We start from the raw sequence: 23,815 nt of genomic DNA, 5'->3' as shown, positions 1-23,815 counted from the left end.
TGGCTTTTAACCATTTTTTTTTCTCTTTATGTATTTATTCATTTTACATTTTGTATTAAATGTCTTGGTTTTTCCTCCCTCTGAAAGTCCTATGAATTGTTTAACGAGCCATCCTATAATAATACAACAGCTATTAATGTAACAAATCAATGCAATAAAACAAATATATTTTAATCATGTTTTTTTCATTATTTTAACAATAGGCTAGTGTGTACTACTTTATTTATAGTCTACAAGAAACACAAAATTTAAAAACTAAATTATTTACAATTGCAGACACAAAGTTTTTTGCAGCTTCACTATATATATATATATATATATATATATATATATATATATATATATATATATATATATATATATATATATATATATATATATATATATATATATATGTACTTACGTAACGTCCCCAGAATGACTGACAATTAGGAGGACCAATAGTCAACATGATCCACCCAGAAATAAATAAAACAAATTGCTTATCGATAAGCCATTTAAATTTTTTGGGGGGGAATATTTATTTATATGTATCATTATTTTTCTACTCACCTTTCCGGTAGGCCTCTCCCCTCTCACTTTCTGTGCTCCTCTGCCCTGACTCCTACAGGTCAATAGGGGTTGTGGAGTGATTATTATTACTATCTACTGATGATAGTCATACGTGAATGAGCTCAGCTCCTATTTTCCTCCATGTGTAAAGTGAGAAACACAGCTGATGCTCCAAAAGGAAGTAACCCCAAAGATAGCAAATGGTAAAAAACAGTGCACATTTAATTTTATAAATAACCAGGACCTTCATGATGCATTTCAGGCTAACCAGCTAACTAAGTAGCAGCATTGTTTTAGAGCGGGAATGTAACTTTTGCCTGCAAAACAACAACAGAGGTTGTCTATAGCAGCGGTTCTCAACCTTTTTTCAGTGATGTACCCCCTGTGAATTTTTTTTTAATTCAAGTACCCCCTAATCAGAGCAGAGCATTTTTGGTTGAAAAAAAGAGATAAATAAGTAAATTACAGCACTACGTCATCAGTTTCTGATTTATTAAATTGTATAACAGTGCAAAATATTGCTCATTTGTAGTGGTCTTTCTTGAAATATTTGAAAAAAATAAAAAAAATAAAAACTTGTTGAAAAGTAAACAAGAGATTCAATTATAAATAAAGATTTCTATACATAGAAGTAATCATCAACTTAAAGTGCCCTCTTTGGGGATTGTAATAGAGATCCATCTGGATTCATGAACTTAATTCTAAACATTTCTTCACAAAAAAAGAAATCTTTAATATCAATATTTATGGAACATGTCCAAAAAAAATTAGCTGTTAACACTGAATATTGCATTGTTGCATTTCTTTTCACAGTTTATGAACTTACATTCATATTTTGTTTAAGTATTATTCAATAAATATATTAATAAAGGATTTTTGAATTGTTGCTATTTTTATAATATTTTCAAAAAATCTCACGTACCCCTTGGCATACCATCAAGTACCCCGGGGGTACGCATACCCCCATTTGAGAACCACTGGTCTATATTGTGCTAGACAGGTTTTTATTTGTCAAACACAGAACTGGTGTAAAGTGGAGGTAATACATTTTACTACAAGCAGTCAAAGGTGGGACCAAGTCATTGTTTTGCAAGTCACAAGTAAGTAACTGGTAACTGGGTTGTACTTGTATAGCGATTTTCTACCTTCAAGGTTCTCAAAGCGCTTTGACACTACTTCCACATTCACACAATCACACACTGATGGAGGGAGTTGCCATGCAAGGCGCAAACCAGCACCCATCAGGAGCAAGGGTGAAGTGTCTTGCTCAGGACACAACGGACGTGACGAGGTTGGTACTAGGGGGGATTGAACTATGGACCCTCGGGTTGCGCACGGCCACTCTCCCAACTTCACCACGCCGCCCTAAGTCTCAAGTCTTTGCCCTCAAGTCTCGAGTCAAGTCCAGAGTCAAGACAGGCAAGTCCCGAGTCAAGTCCCAAGTCAAAACTGATAAGTCTCAAGTCAAGTCCCAAGTCCTGCATTTTGAGTTTCGAGTCATTTCAAGTCTTTTAACCACAGACTAATATACTTACACGATTGTGTATGCTTTTAAAACGCTGTATGTATTTATTATTAAAACAAAAATAGTGCTGACATTGCACTTCATAATAGCACTATTAACCAGTCATTTTAAACATGTAACTCATTACTTTACAGAATAAACAAATCTAAAAAACACAAGTGCAACTGTACTTATTTGCACAAAAGTGTTAACATTGTATTTCAATGGCATATTGCATTGGAACTACAGTAGTTCCACAGCAGTTTACATCCCGTTCTTACCTTATCTCATTGATCTCATCTCATACTGTATGTGTTTGTGTGCGTGCATATGAAAAACATAAATACATGAACATAACAATAAACAGAGTTGTACTTTTTAGATGTCAGGGCCCTATGGAATTTGTACGCATATTCTTAATATAGTATACATTTTAACAGACCTTTATTTGACTATGTTTGTCTCTTTGTAGGTGGCTAAAATATGCGGTGCTGCTGACCGCCGTCTAACGTTATGTTACTGTGTGTGAGACATTCACTAACGTAACATTATGCGTAGGTACCTCATGAAGCCCTGCTTGAAAAAAATAACTCGACAAAAAGTATGAATAATAGGGGTGTGGGAAAAAATCGATTCAAATACGAATCAAATCGAATACCTTGTGCGATTCAGAATCGATTCTCTTTTTTTTTTTTAGATCAATGTTTTGAATTTTATTTATTTTTGTAATTTTTTTTTATTTTTTTATCAATCCAACAAACCGCTACACAGCAATACCATAACAATGTAATCCAATTCCAAAACCAACCCTGACCCAGCAACACTCAGAACTGCAATAAACAGAGCAATTGAGAGGAGACACAAACACGACACAGGACAAACCAAAAGTAGTGAAACAAAAATGAATATTATCAACAAAAGTATCAATATTAGTTATAATTTCATCATAGCAGTGATTAAAGATCCCTCATTTACATTATCATTAGAAATGTATAAAAAATAAAAAAAGGAACAATAGTGTCACAGTGGCTTACACTTGCATTGCATCTCATAAGCTTGACAACACACTGTGTCCAATGTTTTCACAAAGATAAAATAAGTCATATTTTTGGTTCGTTTAATAGTTAAAACAAATTTACATTATTGCAATCAGCTAATAAATTATAATTATAAAAGCTTTTTTTTTTTAAATCTACTACTCTGCTAGCATGTCAGCAGACTGGGGTGGAGCCTGCTGAAATCCTATGTATTGAATGAACACAGAATCGTTTTGAATCGGAAAAATATCATTTCTGAATCGAGAATCTCGTTGAATGGAAAAAAATCGATATACTATCGAATCGCGACTCCAATAATCGATATTGAATCGAATCGTGGGACACTCAAAGATTCGCAGCCCTAATGAATAAGGTAGCAAACTGCAGTGGGCGGAACAGATTGTAGTGTTTGCAATGACGTTATAACCATAGACATCCTATAAGTACACCCAGCATTGGCTGCTGTGACGCCAGCAATTTGGCCGCCATCTTGAATTGGTGATGAGGAGCTGGCGAGCAGCCTAAACTGACAGTTAACAGGTAGAAAACAAAGATGCCGGGCTGGTGTTTAGCGTTTTCCTGCTCAAATGAGCGGACTGTTGAAAATAGGAATCTGGGGATTACTTTTCACAAGTAAGATTTAACATTAACATACTATTGGTTGTATTTTGTGAAAAGAATATTAATTACCAAAGAATTTAGAAGGAGCAAAGATCGTCAATACAGGACGGCGTGGCGCAGTGGCCGTGCGCAACCCGAGGGTCCCTGGTTCAATCCCCACCTAGTACCAACCTCTTCACGTCCGTTGTGTCCTGAGCAAGACACTTCACCCTTGCTCCTGATGGGTGTTGCTGCATGGTAGCTCCCTCCATCAGTGTTTGAATGTGTGTGTGAATGGGTAAATGTGGAAGTAGTGTCAAAGCGCTTTGAGTACCTTGAAGGTAAAAAAAGCGCTACAACCCATTTATCATTTATAATATTTGTACGTGAAAATCACAAAGAAATGTTCTGGGGAAGGATGACGCTCCTACAGGTATTTGGTTTACAAACTTTCTGTCAGGCTTGCCACTGACAGTGTTTTAGTTTTTCAATCAATCAATCAATCAATGTTTACTTATATAGCCCTAAATCACTAGTGTCTCAAAGGGCTGCACAAACCACTACGACATCCTCGGTAGGCCCACATAAGGGCAAGGAAAACTCACACCCAGTGGGACATCGGTGACAATAATGAGCCTATGACCCTACAGCTATCAATTATAGTCTGGAGCGCTACGCACGGTGGGTCCGATGGGGTATTCATATGGATATTAAAGTCCCCCATTATGATTATATTATCGGCGTGTGTCACTAGATCAGCAACGAACTCTGAGAATTCATTGATAAAGTCCGAATAGGGCCCTGGGGGGCGGTAGATAACAGCCAGGTGTAGAGGCAGCGGTGTGACAGACCTCATAGTAAGCACCTCAAACGATTTATATTTATTATTTATGTTAGGACTAAGGTTAAAGTTTTCGTTGTATATTAGTGCGACCCCCCCACCCCTTTTAAGCGGACGGGCGATATGCGCATGTGTAAAGTTAGGAGGACATGCCTCATTTAGCGCAAAAAAGTCGTTTGGTTTAAGCCAAGTTTCACTGAGACCGATGACGTTAAGATTGTTGTCTCTGATAATATCATTAACTAACAACGTTTTGGGAGACAATGATCTTATGTTTAAAAAAACTATATTATAGGTAGTGGGCTGTTTTAGGGAATTTTTGATCAAATTATCCGTAGTAGCAATATTAATAATGTTGTGTTTATTATGCCCAGTGCATTCAGTATAATTACGACCATATCTAGGAATTGATACGACGGTAATGTTCCGATTGTTTGATTGTTGCTTTGATAAACTGCACGCATCATGGTTAGCCTCCTCAGTAACGGGGATTTTCCGATTGTTTGTTTGTTGCTTTGATATACTGCACGCATCATAGTTAGCCACCTCAGTAACGGGGATTTTTCGATTGTTTGTTTGTTGCTTTGATAAACTGCACGCATCATAGTTAGCCACCTCGGTAAAACACATGTCCAACTCTGAAACACTCAAAGCAGAAAAAACGTGTTCTAATTTAACAGACTCCTTACCCAGACCAGTAGTCTCGCATCTTTCATCTAAATCCGTCTTCAGGATGGAGGGAAGTGGTGTTCTGTGGGGATTAGCCTTCTGCTTTGTTTTTAGCCCCGCTCGGCATCCGCGTTTCCGATCACACCGCTGGCGTCTGCTCCGTAGACGGCCCCCGCTGCTACTAGACTCCCCTGCTTCACAGGCCGCTGGATGTAGCCGCCGACGTATTCCCATGCTAGTTAGCATGTTTAGCACGCACGCATCTATCAGTCCAAAACGGCCCGATATGTCCATATCCAGAAGTGTCTGGCGGTCGTACGTGATCACGGAGTGACCACGATGTGAGCCAGCCATGAAGTCTGCAGAACTGTCCGGCATTTCCGCCAAATGTTCCATCTTTAGCAAGAGCACCGCAGTGTCGCAGCCCGTCCGGGCGCCGCCATCTTGCTTAATTTTCCTGATTTTAGTTCCTGTCAGCGCTCTTATTTTGTCTGTTTCCTGTTTTTACCCTGTGCGCTGTTTTCCCCTCAGATGCGGCTGATTGGCACTTGGCCACACCTGGCGTCAATCAGCCCGCTCTAATTTTACCTGCTTTGTTCCCTCATGTCAGTGCTGGATTATTGTCGATGTCACTTCTTGTCGTATCATATCGTGTCAATGCAGCATTGCGGTAAGCTATATTTGATAGTGGTTTGTAGCATATTGTCTTTCGTTCCCTGCTTTCAAGTTTGTTTTCAATTTATAAGTACAATTTCTCTTTCTTGCTCAATACCTGCTAGTTTCCACGCTAGGCTTTTTTGTTTGCTATCCACCCACGTGCGCGGTTTTTGTTTGTACCCTTTGTTTGTTTTTTGTCTTAGTGTTTTAAATTAAATCATGTTTCCTCACTCCATGCCTGCCTCCTTCTCTGCATCTTGGGGTTCATCACAAACTAACTCTGACACTTTCAGCCCCACCTAAAACAAAATTCACCAGCCACCACTGATTATGATGCATTCTCATTTTAGGCAAAACATAAGACAACACTCTCTTAACAGTATAACTGTAAACAGTCTTCAGGTAACAATATTCAAATACTAACTTTATTGGTTAAGACAGATTTGTTTTTTTTTCTGAATCCAGTGAAAACGATGGTTTTAGCTGATATAAAGACTTTCCGGTGTTTATATATGTTTAAGTAATTGGCAGACACTTTTATCCAAAGCAACATATATATAAAATTGAATATAAGATAATCACTGTAAACATGATCGTTTACGGGAAGAATGTAATAGAAAATATTAATACAAAGTGTCAAGACAGAATGAACTCTGCTGCTGCAGCACAGATAGTCTATTGGTCTGCAATATATATAGATATCTAATATATTCATACATTGTTTGCGTAAGATATACACATGTATATATAACCTAATCATATTGTTTCTTCAACTTAAAAATATCTGACCGTTTTTTCCCCCTTCTCTGGGATTATATTCCCAGTTTTGATCTTGGACGTCTGGTCAGCTATCGCATATAAGAATATTCTATTACTGTTAAGCAAACTATGAACACGCCAAAACATTTGTCCTTTATCATAGTTACACGTGTGACAAAAAAGCATGTGAAAATCAGTGGTATTCAGTGATATAAAATGTGCTGACAGTTCATTAATCCTGCCAAATGAATTGCACTGAGTGGAGTGGATCACCACTCCAAGATGGCGGCAGCGCGTCTCGGCTCGTCAGCGCCAGTAGGCAGTTGCGCTCAATGCTGCGTCTACTTATAAGATGTGACGTCTATGGTTCTAACGTTAGCAGTGAGTTTACAGCCTCGCTGATTTAACTACATAGCAAATAAAAGTTACGTTACTCGGCCAATACACATTAGCTTACATTCAAAATTTACCCTTTGTGCAACTTCAAACGTCGAACAAAGTTGGAAGTTGTTAAAGTTAAGTTAAAGTACCAATGATTGTCACACACACACTAGGTGTGGTAAAATTTGTCCTCTGCATTTGACCATCCCCCTGATCACCCCCTGGGAAGTGAGGGGAGCAGTGGGCAGCAGCGGTGCCACGCCCGGGAGTCATTTATGGTGATCTAACCCCCAATTCCAACCCTTGATGCTGAGTGCCAAGCAGGGAGGCAATGGGTCCCATTTTTTTATAGTCTTTGCTATGACTCGGCCGGGGATATAACTCACAACCTACAGATCTCAGGGCGGACACTCTAACCACTAAGTCACTGAGTAGTTGCGTCTCCATCTGTAATCTTCGAACTGCATGTTTTGCATCGGCAATTCGTTTTTTGTTGACCAAGTCGTAGTTTTAATAACCGAACGAAACTATTTTTAGCACAATTTTTCCTCACTGGCGCGTTGTTTGAGAGATGTTCTTTGTTGGTTTTCCTGCAATTTGATTGGATGAATGCTGTGTGACGAAAATAACGTGGATGTAATTTGATTGGCTGTTGTTCTGACAGGTAGCGCACACGCTTTCACCGCACACACGCTGTCACACACATTAATACACAAGACGATACGGAGCGCTCCTGAATAACTTTTTAATCGTTGGGTTTTGGGGAAAGTTGCAAGTCAAGTTAAGTCAAGTCAAAAGGCTCAAGTCCAAGTCAAGTCACAAGTCATTGATGTTAAAGTCTAAGTCGAGTTGCAAGTCTTTTTACATTATGTCAAGTCCAGTCTAAAGTCATCAAATTCATGACTCGAGTCGAAGTCATGTGACTCGAGACTACCTCTGCAAGCAGTGATGAATACTTACTTTCTTGAAAAAGTTTCTTATGTCCACTTTGCATCCCTTCACGTGTTTGTTCTGCAGCGCTGCGTTCTTAAAAACTACATACCTGCAGAACCGCAAGCAAGGTTGCAGAGAAAATGTGGACTGGATTTGAGTGATGTGGGCAATTTCTATATTAGGAGTCACCAACCTTTTCGAAACCAAGAGCTACTTCTTGGGTACTGATTAATGTGAAGGGCTACCAGTTTGATACACACTTAAATAAATTGCCAGAAATAGCCAATTTGCTCAATTTACCTTTAACTCTATTTTATTATTAATAATTAATGATATTTATCTTTGTGGAAACACTGATCATCTTAAAGGGGAACATTATCACCAGACCTATGTAAGCGTCAATATATACCTTGATGTTGCAGAAAAAAGACCATATGTTTTTTTAACCGATTTCCGAACTCTAAAAGGGTGAATTTGGCGATTCAAACGCCTTTCATTTGTTCGCCTGTCAGATCAATGACCTTTCTTCCGTGATGTCACATTGTGAAGCGACCCACCATTTTCTGAAACACGGGACGGCGTGGGGCAGTGGAATGGTGGCCGTGCGCAACCCGAGGCTCCCTTGTTCAATCCCCACCTAGTACCAACCTCATCACGTCCATTGTGTCCTGAGCAAGACACTTCCCCCTTGCTCCTGATGGGTGCTGGTTAGAGCCTTGCATGGCAGCTCCCTCCATCAGTATGTGAATCTGTGTGTGAATGGGTAAATGTGGAAGTAGTGTCAATTGCTTTGAGTACCTTGAAGGTAGAAAAGCGCTGTACAAGTACAACCCATTTATCATTTATTTATTACACACAGCAAGTCAAATCAGCTCTGTTATTATCCGTTTTTTTTCCTTTTTTTTCCGGTACCTTGGAGACATCATGCCTCGTCGGTGTGTTGTCGGAGGGTGTAACAACACGAACAGAGACTGATTCAAGTTGCAACAGTGGTCAAAAGATGCGAAAGTCCCTCGTTTGTTCTGCACACTGTCCCGATGACAGCTATGCTACGACAGAGATGGCAAGAATGTGTGGATATCCTGCGACACTCAAAGCAGATGCATTTCCAACGATAAAGTCAACGAAATTACAAAGGTGAGTTTTGTTGATGTTATTGACTTAGGTGGAGTGTGCTAATCAGACATATTTGGTTATGGCATGACTGCAAGCTAATCAATGCTTTTTAGACCAGCTGTATGTACATATTGCACCATTATGCCTCATTTGTAGCTATATTTGCATACAGCCTTTCCCTCCACCCACATTTAATGCCAAACAAACACATACCAATCGTTGGTTAGAAGGCGATTGCCGAATTCATCCGCGCTTCCTCCCGTGCCGCTGTCTGTCGTGATACGGATCAAAAGCTTCTGTTTCTTCTTTAATTTCGTTTTTGGTACCTGCCTCCACACTCCAACCATCCGTTTCAATGCATGCGTAATCTGTTGAATCGCTTACGGCGCTTAAATCCGAGTCGGAATCCGATCTAATAATGCTATACCTTTCTGTGCTATCCGCCATGTTTGTTTCTGTGAGGTCACGCTGTGACGTCACAGGATAATGGACGGGTGGATATAACGACGGTTAAATCAGGCACTTTGGAGCCGTTTTTCGGGATATTGCGTGATGGGTAAAATTTTGAGAAAAACTTGGAAAAATAAAATAAGCCACTGGGAACTGATTTTTATTGGTTTTAACCCTTCAGAAATTGTGATAATGTTCCCCTTTAATGATTTCTCACAATAAATGTATATAGAAACAGATAAATATCAATATGCAACACTTTATTTTTTATATATTCTCTAAGTGCACATTTTTCAAATTGAACATTTTCAAATGATTATCTTTAAGACAGTCTTGTGAAATCACAATATCCCATTTTAACTAGCTAGCTACTAACATCCATCCATCCATTTTCTACCGCTTATTCCCTTTGGGGTTGCGGGGGTGCTGGTGCCTATCTCAGCTACAATCGGGCAGAAGGCAGGATATACCCTGGACAAGTCGCCACCTCATCACAGTAGCCACTAACATGTTTTAACATATAATTAATTACTTTGCACCATGTTTGTACAAATAATAACTCATGTAAAATACAAAAGTCAACTCTCAAATTTTTAAATAAATCATGTCACACTTTGAACTGGATACCAAATCCGTTATCTGTTTCTCTGTCAGTTTGTGGGAAGCCTGGCATTGCATGCTGTTAACTAGTGTGTTGTACTCTGGTGTGTAACTTGACACTGCAACTCTCAGTGAGTCTTGCAGATGTGCATCAGTGAGGCGTGTTCCGTGTTTGTTCTTGATGAAGTTCATGTCAGAAAAGGCTGATTGACAAAATAAGTTGAACCAAACAGGCTTGCAACCTTCATAGCTGCTGCGCATACACCACTGTACTTTTCTGTGTCAACAAGGCACCAAAAGTTTGGTGCAGCCTGCTGGGCTTTAAATTTTAAATTGTCAGGAAAGAAGAGGAAGGAATTCAAAAGGTAAAAAGTTATATGTGTTTAAAAATCCTAAAATCATTGTTAAGGTTGTATTTTTTCTCTAAAATTGTCTTCCTGAAAGTTATACAAAGCAAAGTAAAAAAATAAGTGAATTTTTTTAAACAAGTGAAGACCAAGTCCTTAAAATATTTTCTTGAATTTTCAAATTCTATTTGAGTTTTGTCTCTCTTAGAATTAAAAATGTCGAGCAAAGCGAGACCAGCTTGCTAGTAAATAAATAAAATTTAAAAAATAAAGGCAGCTCACTTTATTTTGCTGCTATTTGAGCTATTTTTAGAACAGGCCAGCGGGCAACTCATCTGGTCCTTACGGGCTACCTGGTGCCCGCGGGCAACGCGTTGGTGACCCCTGTTCTATATGAACAAGTGGAATGGATTGGATACCGACGCACTGAAGGGGCTCGCTGCCTTACGCTAGAAGTGAGGGGAAGCTGAGTGAATAATGACAGGTTATATGATTATTTATTTTAAAGTCTTATTCAGGCCACTTTAAAATTAATATTTCGGCATGTATTTGTAAAAAAAATAAAATAAATGAAAATAAAATAAAATATAACGCCAAATTATTTAGGGGGGCTTAAGAATATTTTAGGGGGGCTCAAGTCTTTAGTGACGCCAAAACATTTGTTTTTTTTTTAAATGCATTCCAATTTGTAATATATGTCAAGTTCAGGGTGGCTAACAATGCAGCTAATAAGAGTCCTCTATTGTGCTCATTAAGCACTCTAAAAAACATCCAAAAACCGCCAACGATACTCCATTTACATCTTGTAAGCTGAAAATTAACTGAGTGTTAGGGTTATTGTTATTATAAGTGCTATAGGTTGTTGCCATAAATCGAGAAGTGGGTCAACTTAAACATCCAATTTAGACACGGAGATGGTGTATGAGACACAAAAAGTTGCTCGTTTGCTCCCACATTTTTTCTTTTTTAGTAGCACAAGGGTTATGATTAATTTTTCATCTAAATGGGAATCCCAGTGAGAGCAGATATTGTACAGTATGTGATTGTTGATGGATCATTATTTGTCCAAAAGTAGTTGTAGCAATGGTTGTTATAAAAATTAACAAACATTCTGATGCATCTATAAAATGAATACACACCAAAATGTTCCTGGAATGCTGAAAATGTCCAAAATACATAAATATTAAATGGTATTTTAAATGTTCCTGTTACTAAATTACATATTTACTTACAGCATGTATATAAAATGTGGATGGATGTATTGTAATGTTTTTCAGAGCACTTTATTGGGAGATTAGAACTAATCTCATCATCTCCATTGTTAGCAGGCTCTTGCTAGTGTTTATTTAGGAGTGAGAATGCATAAAAAAAGGGAAAAAGGTGTGTGCTAGTCTTACACATGGATTGCGACTGATATTAAACATTACAAAATAAAATGCAGTTCCCCTTCCCAGCATCTTATAAATCATATTTAAGAAATTTATACAGAACATTAAAAAACATTTATTGTTACATCTTTAACCAGAACCTAAAAAAACCTTGATAGAGTTTTGTAATTCATATCATTAGGTAAGCTGGCTGAACCCCCACTGATTCCAGTCGTAGTCCGGATCTGGAACACAGTCCAGACTTTAGAGAAGCCCTGCAGTAAACCATTAGTGACTCTGCAGGAGTCCATTCACAGAGGACTTTCAAAAAGGAAGAGGTTATTTTCCTGTATGTGTTTTCATGTGTCTTTGCAGTGCATGTTTGGCAATGTATCTTTTATTGCACACTGAACAACTGAAAGGTTTTTCTCCTGTGTGTGTTCTCATATGATAAGTCAAACGACATTTTATAACAAAGCCTTTTGCACAAACTGAACAATTAAAAGGCTTTTCTCCTGAATGCCATTTCATGTGTCTTTGCATATTTTGTTTATCAGAAAATTTTCTACTGCAAAGTGAACAATTGAAAGGTTTTTCTCCTGTATGTGATCTCATGTGTAGTTGCAAATTTTGTTTCTCAGCGAATATTTTACCACAAACTGTACAATTGAATGGTTTTTCTTTAGTATGTATTTTCATGTGTCTTCGCATATTTTGCTTTTCAGAGAATAGTTGACCACACACTGAACAACTGAAAGGTTTTTCTCCTGTGTGTGTTTTCATGTGTATTTGAATGCTACCTTTTTGGGGAAATCCTTTACCGCAAACTGAACAAATGAAAGGTTTTTCTCCTGTATGTGTTCTCATGTGTATTTGAATATTACGTTTGTGAGAAAATCTTTTACCGCAAACTGAACAACTAAAATTGTTTTCTCCTGTATGTGTTCTCATGTGTGTTTGCATATAACGTTGTTGGGAAATTATTTTACCGCAAATTGAACAACTGAGAGGTTTTTCTCCTGTTTGCGTTTTCATGTGTGGTTCCATATTTACATCAACTTGTGACGTTGAGTCATTACTATCTGTTAGTGGAGCTATGAAGTTGTTTGCTTGTGATCCTCCAATGTGGTCTCCATCACCTTCTGTTATGTGTTGTGGTGAGCTGCTACTTGGAGCCTCCACCTCACTCTTCTCCTCACTTGGACTGTGATGAAGCTGTGAGTACGCAGGTGGTTTGTCTTCATGGTCTTCAGTCTTCACACAGACAACAGTCAGTGGAAACTTGGTGAGATCAGCCTCTTCCTGCCCTACAGGACACTTTCCCTCCCGAGTGATGCAGAGTTCCTCCTCTTCTTCTTTAATGTAAGGGGGCTGTGGTTCCTCCTGCTTTAAAGGGGAGCTCACCTCCACCAACAGAGAGAGAGGTTCTACTTGATGCCCCACCAGCTGCTGGACGTCTGCAGGACAAATACAAATCATTGTAAAATGTGATAACACTCTCATAAATGTTAATTAACAAGGTGATTCTTCGAAAGCAATGTATACATCTATTTTAGTAAATTATATACATTGACTCTTGTTGTTTCAGGTCATCAAACTTAGGAAGTTGTTTATTTGTCCTCATGCTGAACAGCAGTTTGCTTATTAGGCGGGAAACCAACTAGCTTTTAATTACATTCAGGTAAGATGCCTGTGTCATTTATTTGTATTGTCTCCACAAGTTTCAGACCAAAATGTCATAACAGATTCATCTACGTTTGAGAACTATTAGCAAACAATCTTTGAACATTATGTGACAGCTGAGTTAGCGCAGACAAACAGCGCAGAAAGGAGGAGAGGACAAGCTATTCTAGCCACGTCGCTAGGCTAACTTGAATGTGAAGCAGTGAAACAAGTAAATAAATGCTTTGTACAAGTCAACAGAAGGTTAATAGGAACCGCGTTAAAGCAGAGAGTAACCAGTTAAGAAAAGGAAATTAGTAAGTAGTTTAAAAGCTCAGAATGAAACCTCAAAGTTTGGGGTTTGCAAGCAAACCTGTACTTGCTAGCATCATTTATTGAACAGGGTGCATCACCGTGCAGTCCACAAGTGTCTCTCAGAGTCCTGTATAGAGAGGTTCAAATGTTCGCGATTGCTAACATCGTCCTATTGTAACTGATCTTTCTTTTTGTAACATGGTAAGTAAATATGTAGTTGGTTTTTTTTGTAGTTATTTCCCCATATTTATGAATTTTGGTCTAATTTATTCATTATTGCGAACTCTGTTTCAAAGTGGGGACCTTAGTCACATGAGTGCCTAGAAGATTGCCTGAAACCTGGTTGGCCATTTGCTCCTTATATCTCTTCTGTGTGACTGCCATCTACTGGTCATATTTATCATGACACCATGTTAATTGCAATTAAAATTGTTACAAGGTAACCACGACCAGAGTTGACACGGATATTAGGCGCATCGGGTAAAGGATTTTTAGTGCGCCTTATGGTCCGAAAAATACAATACATTGTTTTGAAAGCCATAATTCCAGGAAGCTAAGGATCGAGGGGCCAGACTTCTCCCTTCACTAGTAGTTGTATGTTGCACAAAACCAGGCATGTTGTGTAAATAAAAAAAAACAAAGGTCACAGGCATTCAATATTGGTTTTCGGCCTTGATGCTTACGTGCAGTGATTTCTCCAGATTCTCGGAATCTTTTGATGATATTACGGACCGTAGATGGCAAAATCCCTAAATTCCTTGCAATAGCTCGTTGAGAAATGTTGTTCTTAAACTGTTTGACAATTTGAAAATGGAACATGCATATTTGTTCACAAAGTGGTGACCCTCGCCCCATCCTTGTTTGTGAATGACTGAACATTTCATGGAAGCTGCTTTTACACCCAACCATGGCACCCACCTGTTCCCAATTAGCCTGTTCACCTGTGAGGTGTTCCAAATAAGTGTTTGATGAGCATTCTGCAACTTTCTCGGTCTTTTTTGCCACTTGTGCCAGCTTTTTTGAAATAGGTTGCAGGCAACGAAATCCAAATGAGCTAATATAGTTGCAAAAAATAAAAAAGTTTCCCAGTTTGAACGTTAAGTATTTTATCTTTAAAGTCTATTCAATTGGATATAGGTTGACAAGGATTAGCAAATCATTGTATAATGTTTTTATTTACAATTTACACAACATGCCAACTTCACTGGTTCTGGGTTTTGTATTTCCCAAAGAAACAGCGTCCTCTACAGTCGACATTTAATTTTGGACTATTTATTTTATCAAGATTACGGGAGCGATCTGCTGTTTTTAGGACCTTCTGCAAAAAAGCTAGTCAAAGATCACCTCTATGACACCACTCTAGTGTTTTTAAGAATTTGTAGCAAAAATGTGACTACATTGCAAGGTTTTTGAGCTGAATTTGTGGGTCATGAGTTGAATAGCTCCAATGATGAAAAAGAGAGGACCTAAAAAGGAACCCCGAGGAACACTACTAGAATAACTAAGTACGTTCCCAGATAAGATACACTATATTGCCAAAAGTATTTGGCCACCTGTCTGGACTCACATATGAACTTGAAGTGCCATCCCATTCCTAATCCACTGGGTTCAATATGATGTCAGTTATTATAGTTTCAACACTTCTGGGAAGGCTGTCCACAAGTTTGCGGAGTGTGTTTATAGGAATTTTCGACCATTCTTTTAAAAGCGCATTGGTGAGGTCACACACTGATGTTGGTCGAGATGGCTTCGCTCTTAGTCTCCGTTCTAATTCATCCCAAAGGTGTTCTATCGCGTTCCGGTCAGGACTCCGTGCAGGCCAGTCAGGTTCATCCACACCAGACTCTGTCATCCATGTCTTCATGGACCTTGCTTTGTGCACTAGTGCACAATCATGTTGGAAGAGAAAGGGACCTGCTCCAAACTGTTTCCACAAAGTTGGGAGCATGGAATTGTTCCAAATGTTTTGGTATCCTGGAGCATTCAAAGTTAATTTTACTGGAACTAAGGGGCCAAGCCCCACTCCTAAAAAACAACTCCACACCATAATGGAAAAGGTTGATTCATCACTCCAGAGAACGCTTCTCTACTGCTCTTGAGTTCAGTGGCGACGTGCTTTGCACCACTACATCCGACGCTTAGCATTAGACTTGGGGATGTATGGCTTAAATTCAACTGCTCGGCCATGGAAACCCATTCCTTGAACCTCTCTGCATAGTGTTCGTGGGCTAATTGAAAGATCACATGAAGTTTGGAGCTCTGTAGCAACTGACTGTGGGGAAAGTTGGCGACCTCTTTGCACTATGCGCTTCAGCACCCGCTGACCCCTCTCTGTCAGTTTACGTGGACTACCACTTCGTGGGTGAGTTGCAGTTGTTCCCAAACTCTTTCATTTTCTTATAAAAAATCTGAAAGTTGACTTTGGAATATTTAGGAGCGAGGAAATTTCACGACTGGATTTGTTGCACAGGTGGCATTCTATGACAGTTCCACGCTGGAGATCACTGAGCTCCTAGGAGCAGCCCAATCTTTCACAAATGTTTGTAGAAACAGTCTCCAAAGTGCTTGATGTTATACACCTATGACCGGGCCAAGTGATTAAGACACCTGATTCTAATCATTTGGATGGGTGGCCAAATACTTTTGGCAATATAGTGTAGTCGTTGACTAATCGACTATCAAAATAATCGTTAGTTGCAGCCCTAGCCCCATGGCGTATTCTCGGGTCAAATTTGGTCCTCGACAGTCAGTTGGGTAGCCATTGAAATGTGGAGTTGTCAGACCACAGAACACCTTTCCACTTTGCATCAGTCCATCTTAGGTGAGCTCGGGCCCAGCCAAGCCGGCGGCGTATCAGGATATTTTTGATGAATGGGTTTGGCTTTGCTTAGTAGAGTTTTAACTTGCACTTGCAGATGTAGCGACCAACTGTAGTTACTGACAGTGGTTTTATGAAGTGTTCCTGAACCGGTGATATCCTTTCCACACTGATGTCGGTTTTTGATGCAGTACCGCCTGAGGGATCAAAAGTCCGTAAAATCATCGCTTACGTGCAGTGATTTCTCCAGATTCTCTGAACTTTTTGATGATTTTACGAACCGTAGATGGTAAAATCCCTAAATTCCTTGCAATAGCTCGTTGAGAAATGTTGTTCTAAAAACTGTTCAACAATTTGCTTACATTCTTGTTTGAGAAATTACTTAGCATTTCATGGAAGCTGCTTTTAAACCCAATCATGGCACCCACCTGTTCCCAATTAGCCTGCACACCTGTGGGATGTTCCATGTGAGTGTTTGATGAGCATTCCTCAACTTTATCAGTATTTATTGCCACCTTTCCCAACTTCTTTGTCACGTGTTGCTGGCATCAAATTTTTAAGTTAATGATTATTTGCAAAAAAAAAAAAGTTTATCAGTTTGAACATCAAATATGTTGTCTTTGTAGCATATTCAACTGAATATGGGTTGAAAATGATTTGAAAATCATTGTATTACGTTTATATTTACATTTAACACAATTTCCCTACTCAAATCGAAACAGGGTTTGTAGATTAATAAATCTTTACAATATGAAAGCAACGGCAGACACCAACTTTATAAAAGACGGCGAAATATTTAACTTGCAGCAGGAGAGCAACAGTAAAACCTGAACATATTTATTATATAAGTTATAAATTAATTCCCAGAAACCACACAATTGAACACTGACGCCCTTTGGGTCACATGGTTGCCACCCAGCAAATAAATTGATTGTATTCCGACACGTGACTTCTTCACGGAATTGAGAACCAGTGGTGGTCAACCATTCCAAGTTGGCTGTTGTACAGCAAGCAGCACGCAAACAAGAGTACAAAATTAGTTTAAATCTTCCTGCAAAAAGCCAAAACGAGCAAAAAAATCCAACTATGCAATGGAATAGATTACTATATTTTATCAAAGAAAGATTTGTGGAGTGATATCAAGGACTATACGGCGGTCACGTTCCGAGACATACTGTATCAAACTATTGTGCTCCAGACATCATTCTACACGACAAAACAGATTAAACTTGGAAAAGCATGGAGGTCTACAACTTATTTGTGTGTGGCTGGGTCAAGGACATGGGTATAAAGACTCTCTTGGATAAATAGGCATCGTTTTTGCTTGGGTAAGGTTCCATTTCATGATTGAACCTTGTGTCTACTGCCATGTTTGTTGTTGTTGCACACGCCGTTAATGAGTCGTGTGATTTTCCAGTATTTATCAAGATGTAACTATAAATGTCAACATTGTGTATGTGCTGAAAGATTCATTTATGATTGTTTATCAAAACATAACTATAGTTGTCCACATTGTTTATGTGCTAAAAGATTCATTTATAATTGTTTACCAAAATACAGTATAACTATAGATGTCAACATTGTGTATGTGCTGAAACATTCATTTATAGTTGTTGTCTGGTAAAAATTTAACTATTTTAGGTTTTGCTCACATTGGTTTTTCTTTATTTAGACTCACCGAGTGTTTAAGAAATAAAAAATAATGTCAAGATAATACTTAAAGGCCTACTGAAACCCACGACTACCAACTACACAGTCTGATAGTTTATATATCAATGATGAAATATTAACATTGCAACACATGCCAATACGGCCTTTTTAGTTTACTAAATTGCAATTTTAAATTTCCTGCGAGTTTCTTGTTGAAAACGTCGTGGAATGATGATGCATGCTTATGACATCACGGACTGTCAGGAAATATTAGCGCAGCACCAAACACGGCTAAAAGTCGTCTCTGTTCATCGCGTAATTACACAGTATTTTGGACATCTGTGTTGCTGAATATTTTGCAATTTGTTCATTTAATAATGGAGACTATAAAGAACAATGCTGTTGGTGAAAAGCGGTGGATTGCAGCTGTCTTTAGCACCGAGACACAGCCGGTGTTTCTTTGTTTGTTGTGAAGCAGAGCGGTCAAGCGAACATGTTTTCTCTACATCAACCAGAATGTTTTTGGATGGGAAAATTGTGATATATATCCTCTCAGAGACATCATTGGATTATTCGCCGTCCTGCAGCAGCTGTCGAAAAATGTGGCTGTGAGCTTGGCTCCTCGGCTCCTCGGCTCCTCTCTGAGACACTGCGTGTTCACCGCAGCCATCCGACCTCGATGTATGTCTTTACAATCTCACTAAAACACTATTAAAACAATAAGCAGATAAGGAATTATCCTAGTAAATGTGTCTAATATCTGAAACGCTCACACTGCCGGAGCCGTCTTTTTTTTTTTGTAGTGCTTCACTATCAATATCCTAATTCACAAATCTTTCATTCTCACTCAAATTAATGGGGAAATTGACGCTTTCTCGTTCCGAATTGCTCTTACTGCTGGTGGCTCCCATTATAAACAATGTGAATATGTGTGGAGCCCTGCAACTCCTGACGTCACGCGCACATACTTCCGGTAAAAGCAGGGCTTTTTTATTAGTGGCCAAAAGTTGCGAACTTTATCGTCGATGTTCTCTACTAACTCCTTTCAGCAAAAATATGGCAATATCGCGAAATTATTAAGTATGACACATAGAATGGACCTGCTATTCCCGTTTAAATAAGAAAATCTCACTTCAGTAGGCCTTTAAATGGGAAATAATAACGGTTAAAAGTATATTAAACAAACCTTTAACGAAGTGATCACTGCAAACTCTTGCATTCTCCGACTGTGCTCCCTTAGACTGAAGTGTGCATTGCTTTTCTCGTGTTACATAAAATTTTGCACTCTTCCGCCCTTTTTGAATACCTATCAAGGAACTCTGAAAAAAAGCTTATCCTTTTCGCAATTTCAACGAATCGTACAGCCGAAAACACAAGCATAGGGCATTTTTTCTTCGAGAAAGGCTAAATGGCGCCAAGTATGCATTGACCACCACCAGTATTCATTGGGCCGGATGTAACGTCAATAACATCCTAGCAATTGGTAAAACAAGTATACCTCCAACCCTGGATGAAAATCTGTTACAACCATTGAATTAGATGATATCTGGATGTTCTGCTTACTTGGACTGTGATGAAGCTGTGAGGACTCAGGTGGTTTGTGTTCATGGTCTTCAGTCTTCACAGAGACAACAGTCAGTGGAAACTTGGTAGGATCAGCCTCCTCCTTCCCTAGAAGACACTCTACCTCCTCTCCCTCTTCAATGTGGGGGAGCAGTGGATTTTTCTCCTCCTCTATAACAAGAGAGTGCTGTGGATCCTGCTTCAAAGAGCAGTTCCTCCCCTGCGACTTAGAGAGACTTTCTTTTTGATGTCCAATCCGCTGCTGGGCATCTGCAAGACGCAAACAAAACCAGCAGATTTTAACTTAGACACGTAGAATATTTTACAGTGCTTGAAATATGAATATTTTACAGGCGGACAATGTGATGGGAAAATGTGTAAGTTATGTCATGACGTCACAAGCACCAAAAGTATCAAAATATGGCACTATTGGATTTGACATGAATCAGTACCTGGTAGTACAGACGGACTCCGGTTGTTCCTATAAAAGTACCGAATTATGTACCCATCCCTACAAACATACACAGCGCATACGGAGCACAGCTTGATTTCTACAACTACTGTCCTCTGGTGAGAGGTCCAGACCCCAATTGTACAGTATGTTAACATTAAGCTGGCGGCATAAGTGCCAATCGTTATCCTCTATATTTGTATAGCTTCATTTTCGGTTTATACCCAACTGCATTGTTGATTTAACACGATTCTTACATGTACAATACAGGCCAAAAGTTTGGACACACCTTCTCATTCAATGCATTTTCTTTATTTTCATGACTATTTACATTGTAGATTGTCACTGAAGGCATCAAAACTATGAATGAACACATGTCTCTCGATGGGCTTCAAGCGGTAGTCACCTGAAATGGTTTTCACTTCACAGGTGTCATAGTTTTGATGCCTTCAGTGAAAATCTACAATGTAAATAGTCATGAAAATAAAGAAAACACATTGAAATGAGAAGGTGTGTCCAAACTTTTGTATGTCAGGTGCATTGTAATGTACTTTTCTTTGTGTGCTTAGTTTCACTCTGACCTCATTGTGGAGATGATCAATAAACAGACTGTTTAAAAGACTGTGTTCCTACCCGACAACCTGAATTCCAACTTTCAGGAAGGGCAGACTAATATATGTAAATAAACCAGGTCCAGTGCTCAAAATCTGCCCACGGGGCCATTTGCCGACAGCAGCTTGTGTTTATAATGGGCGCAAATTACTTCATATAAATCAAATAAACAACAAAAAAAAACAAAAAACAGCCAACATAAAAAAATTAAGCAATTTTATATTTCCTGAATTTGTGATTTAATTTAAAGAAACATACTACCTTTGTAAGACAAGATTATAGCGTGTATTAGATAATATAGTGTACATACCAAATGTCCATTTCCATTTATTACAAGTAATAAGAAAATGTAAATTCCTTGCTTATTATCAGGGACGAAATTAGAAAGTTTGGCGTGAGATGAAAAAATCTTCTCCGCCTTAAATCGTCTCCATCCACCAATACAAATCCTTGTTTTGTTCCTGGCTTTGTCATGAATAATTTGAGAATGGTAACGAGGCCTTTTAGATTTACTAAGGTCCGACATGTTTAGTAACTTTACCAGTGGCAGAAAAGTTAAAGTTAAAAGTACCAATGATTGTCACACACATAAGGTGTGGTGAAATTTGTCCCCTGCATTCGACCCATCCGCGTGTTCATCCCCTGGGAGGTGAGGGGAGCAGTGAGCAGCAGTGGCCGCACCTGGGAATCATTTTTGGTGATTTAACCCCCAATTCCAACCTTTGATGTTGAGTGCCAAGCAAGGAGGTATTGGGTCCCATTTTTTTAGCCTTTGGTGAGACTCGCCCAGGGTTTGAACTCACAACCTACTGATCTCAGGGCGGACACTCTAACCACTAGGCCACTGAGTAGGTAGCCCGGGGATGTGGACTGTGTTTAACTGTAACTGTGATTCATGGACTTTTTCCAATTGATCAAACGTTGGAGGCTAGGAAAACAAAATCAAAACATTTTTTTGGGATGAGCATATCCCGACTGAACTACAGTTATCATTTATAGAGGTATTGGAAAACAACATGATTTATTAATGTTTTTAGACATATCAGGGCCATTTAATGATGACATGACATGACATCATTACATATGGCTCCTTCAAGGTTTGGCCTATCATAATGGTTAAAATTCCAGTGGAAAAAATGTTTCCAAGGTCTTCACAATAGTGTCAATTGCTTTGAGATATTTTACATTTGAGTTTTTTTGTCAAATACATACTTTGAGTAAAACACAATATTTATTTCAAATTTTCAAAATTTTATAGGCAAACTCAGCTATTTAACCGCATAAAACCATACAGGGTTGACTTCTCTCCCTGCTCCAATAGCGCGCTCGTCAGAAAGATTTGTCCTTAAACACATTTTTTTTAGCCATTTTAAAAAGTGAATGCATCACAAAATACGCAAATTAAATTCTGACATCATCTCGAAACTGCCGTTTAGATGGCAGTAATGTGAGAAAAGCTGTCTGTAGTTATTGATTTCATGAATTTAATACTATTTTTGTTATGACATTGTGTATGCATGGCGTGGCTCAGTTTTTAGAGCGGCCCTGTCAGCAACTTGATGGTACCAGGTTCGATCCCTGCTTACGCCAGCCTGATCACTGCCGTTGTGTCCTTGGGCCAGACACCATACTCACCTGCTCTCAGTGCCACTTACACTGGTTTATGTGTAGCTTAAATATGTAGATAAAGGGTTTCACCATGTAAAGCGGTTTGAGTCTCTAGAGAAAAGTACTACATAAATATAATTCACTTTACACTTCCACAACTGTCTTACTTTCACTTCTTAAACTATTGTAATTCCAAGTGTTATTTCCTGTAAGTGATGAATTGCAAAGTTCGTAAACATGTGAGAGTCAGAAGTAAACAAACCTGTTCTGTGTAACACAACTTGATGCTTCTTGAAAACTGCGTCCAGTAGTTGACGTTGTCGCTCGTTCTCCTCCTTTGTTCGAGAAAGTTCCTCCTCGTACTCTGCTATCCTTCTCTCTAACACTAGAAATATGTCTTCAACAGCCGCAGTTAGTCGCTGATTCACAAATACTCTCAGCATTTCTACTTGACACATTTTCACGCAGTCACAACACTTTGCACTCAGACTCGATCTTTGCTTAGCTTAGTTAGCAGCTAGCAAGCTAAGCTAACTAGCGGGCTAAAATAGCCTAAGAAGATTCAAAGTTCACGGAGACGAGTCTAGTTAATGCTGACACAAAAAAATTAATAAGGTATAGTTTGTGACACGATATACGGATACATAAAACGTAGAAAATAAGGATTAACGCAGACCAAGACCACAGTGTTCTGTCGCCGTCGCCGCAAGATCGGTATCAGAAGGCGCAAGCGCAAAATGTCACTTCCGGTCGACTTTTATTTTTTTTCTAACATAACTTCTTTTGCATACCAACACGGCATTACAAGTTGTAATAAATCAATAAAATCGCTGTACAAAAATGTGAGCAATATTAAAGGATACAAAACGCCACAAAATAGATGAAAATGAACAATTTCTGAAATGATCAAGTACTGTTGTACGCCCTTACTCATAGTGTCCATGAGAGGGCAGTGTTTACCTCTGTGTTACCTGACACCTATGTTTCCTGTTCCGGAGTCATGAGTTAAAGTTAAGTTAAAGTACCAATGATTGTCACACACACAACAGGTGTGGTGAAATGTGTCCTCTGCATATGACCCATCCCTCTGATCGCTCCCTGGGAAGTGAGGGAATCATTTATGGTGATTTAACCCCCAATTCCAACCCTTGATACTGAGTACCAAGCAGGGAGGCAACGAGTCCCATTATTTTATAGTCTTTAGTATGACTCGGCCGGGGTTTGAACTCACAACCTACCGATCTCAGGGCGGACACTCTAACCACTAGGCCACTGAGTAGGTCTACACTGCGAGTAGAGCGGCAGCAGAGTTACGATGCTGCC

At 39.0% G+C, this 23,815-nt stretch overlaps 1 protein-coding gene across 1 annotated transcript; it reads right to left on the bottom strand.

Annotated features, from left to right (window-relative positions):
- Positions 1–9,643: 9,643 nt before the first annotated feature.
- Positions 9,644–23,224, bottom strand: LOC133538151 (zinc finger protein OZF-like). Its single transcript, XM_061879497.1, has 3 exons — positions 22,755–23,224; positions 19,822–20,091; positions 9,644–13,270 (listed from the first exon to the last, which is right to left on the bottom strand). The coding sequence occupies exons 1-3, from the start codon at positions 22,948–22,950 to the stop codon at positions 12,153–12,155; spliced, it is 1,584 nt and encodes a 527-aa protein (XP_061735481.1). The 5' UTR covers positions 22,951–23,224; the 3' UTR covers positions 9,644–12,152.
- Between the last annotated feature and the right edge of the window lie 591 nt (positions 23,225–23,815).

The sequence above is a fragment of the Nerophis ophidion genome, linkage group LG19 (genome assembly GCF_033978795.1).
Source record: "Nerophis ophidion isolate RoL-2023_Sa linkage group LG19, RoL_Noph_v1.0, whole genome shotgun sequence".
Lineage (NCBI taxonomy): Eukaryota > Metazoa > Chordata > Actinopteri > Syngnathiformes > Syngnathidae > Nerophis > Nerophis ophidion.
Note: the sequence above shows the minus strand (reverse complement) of the source record. Positions and strands in the feature narration are given on the sequence as shown.

What these genes read in the sequence shown, in the direction of transcription:
- LOC133538151 (XM_061879497.1), bottom strand. Translation starts at nt 22,950, where the DNA reads ATGTGTCAAGTAGAAATGCTGAGAGTATTTGTGAATCAGCGACTAACT. An exon ending in AGTTGTGTTACACAGAACAG is followed by an intron (nt 20,092 to 22,754) that starts GTTTGTTTACTT and finishes TGCGTCTTGCAG; the next exon opens with ATGCCCAGCAGCGGATTGGA. An exon ending in ACAGCTTCATCACAGTCCAA is followed by an intron (nt 13,271 to 19,821) that starts GTAAGCAGAACA and finishes TTTGTCCTGCAG; the next exon opens with ACGTCCAGCAGCTGGTGGGG.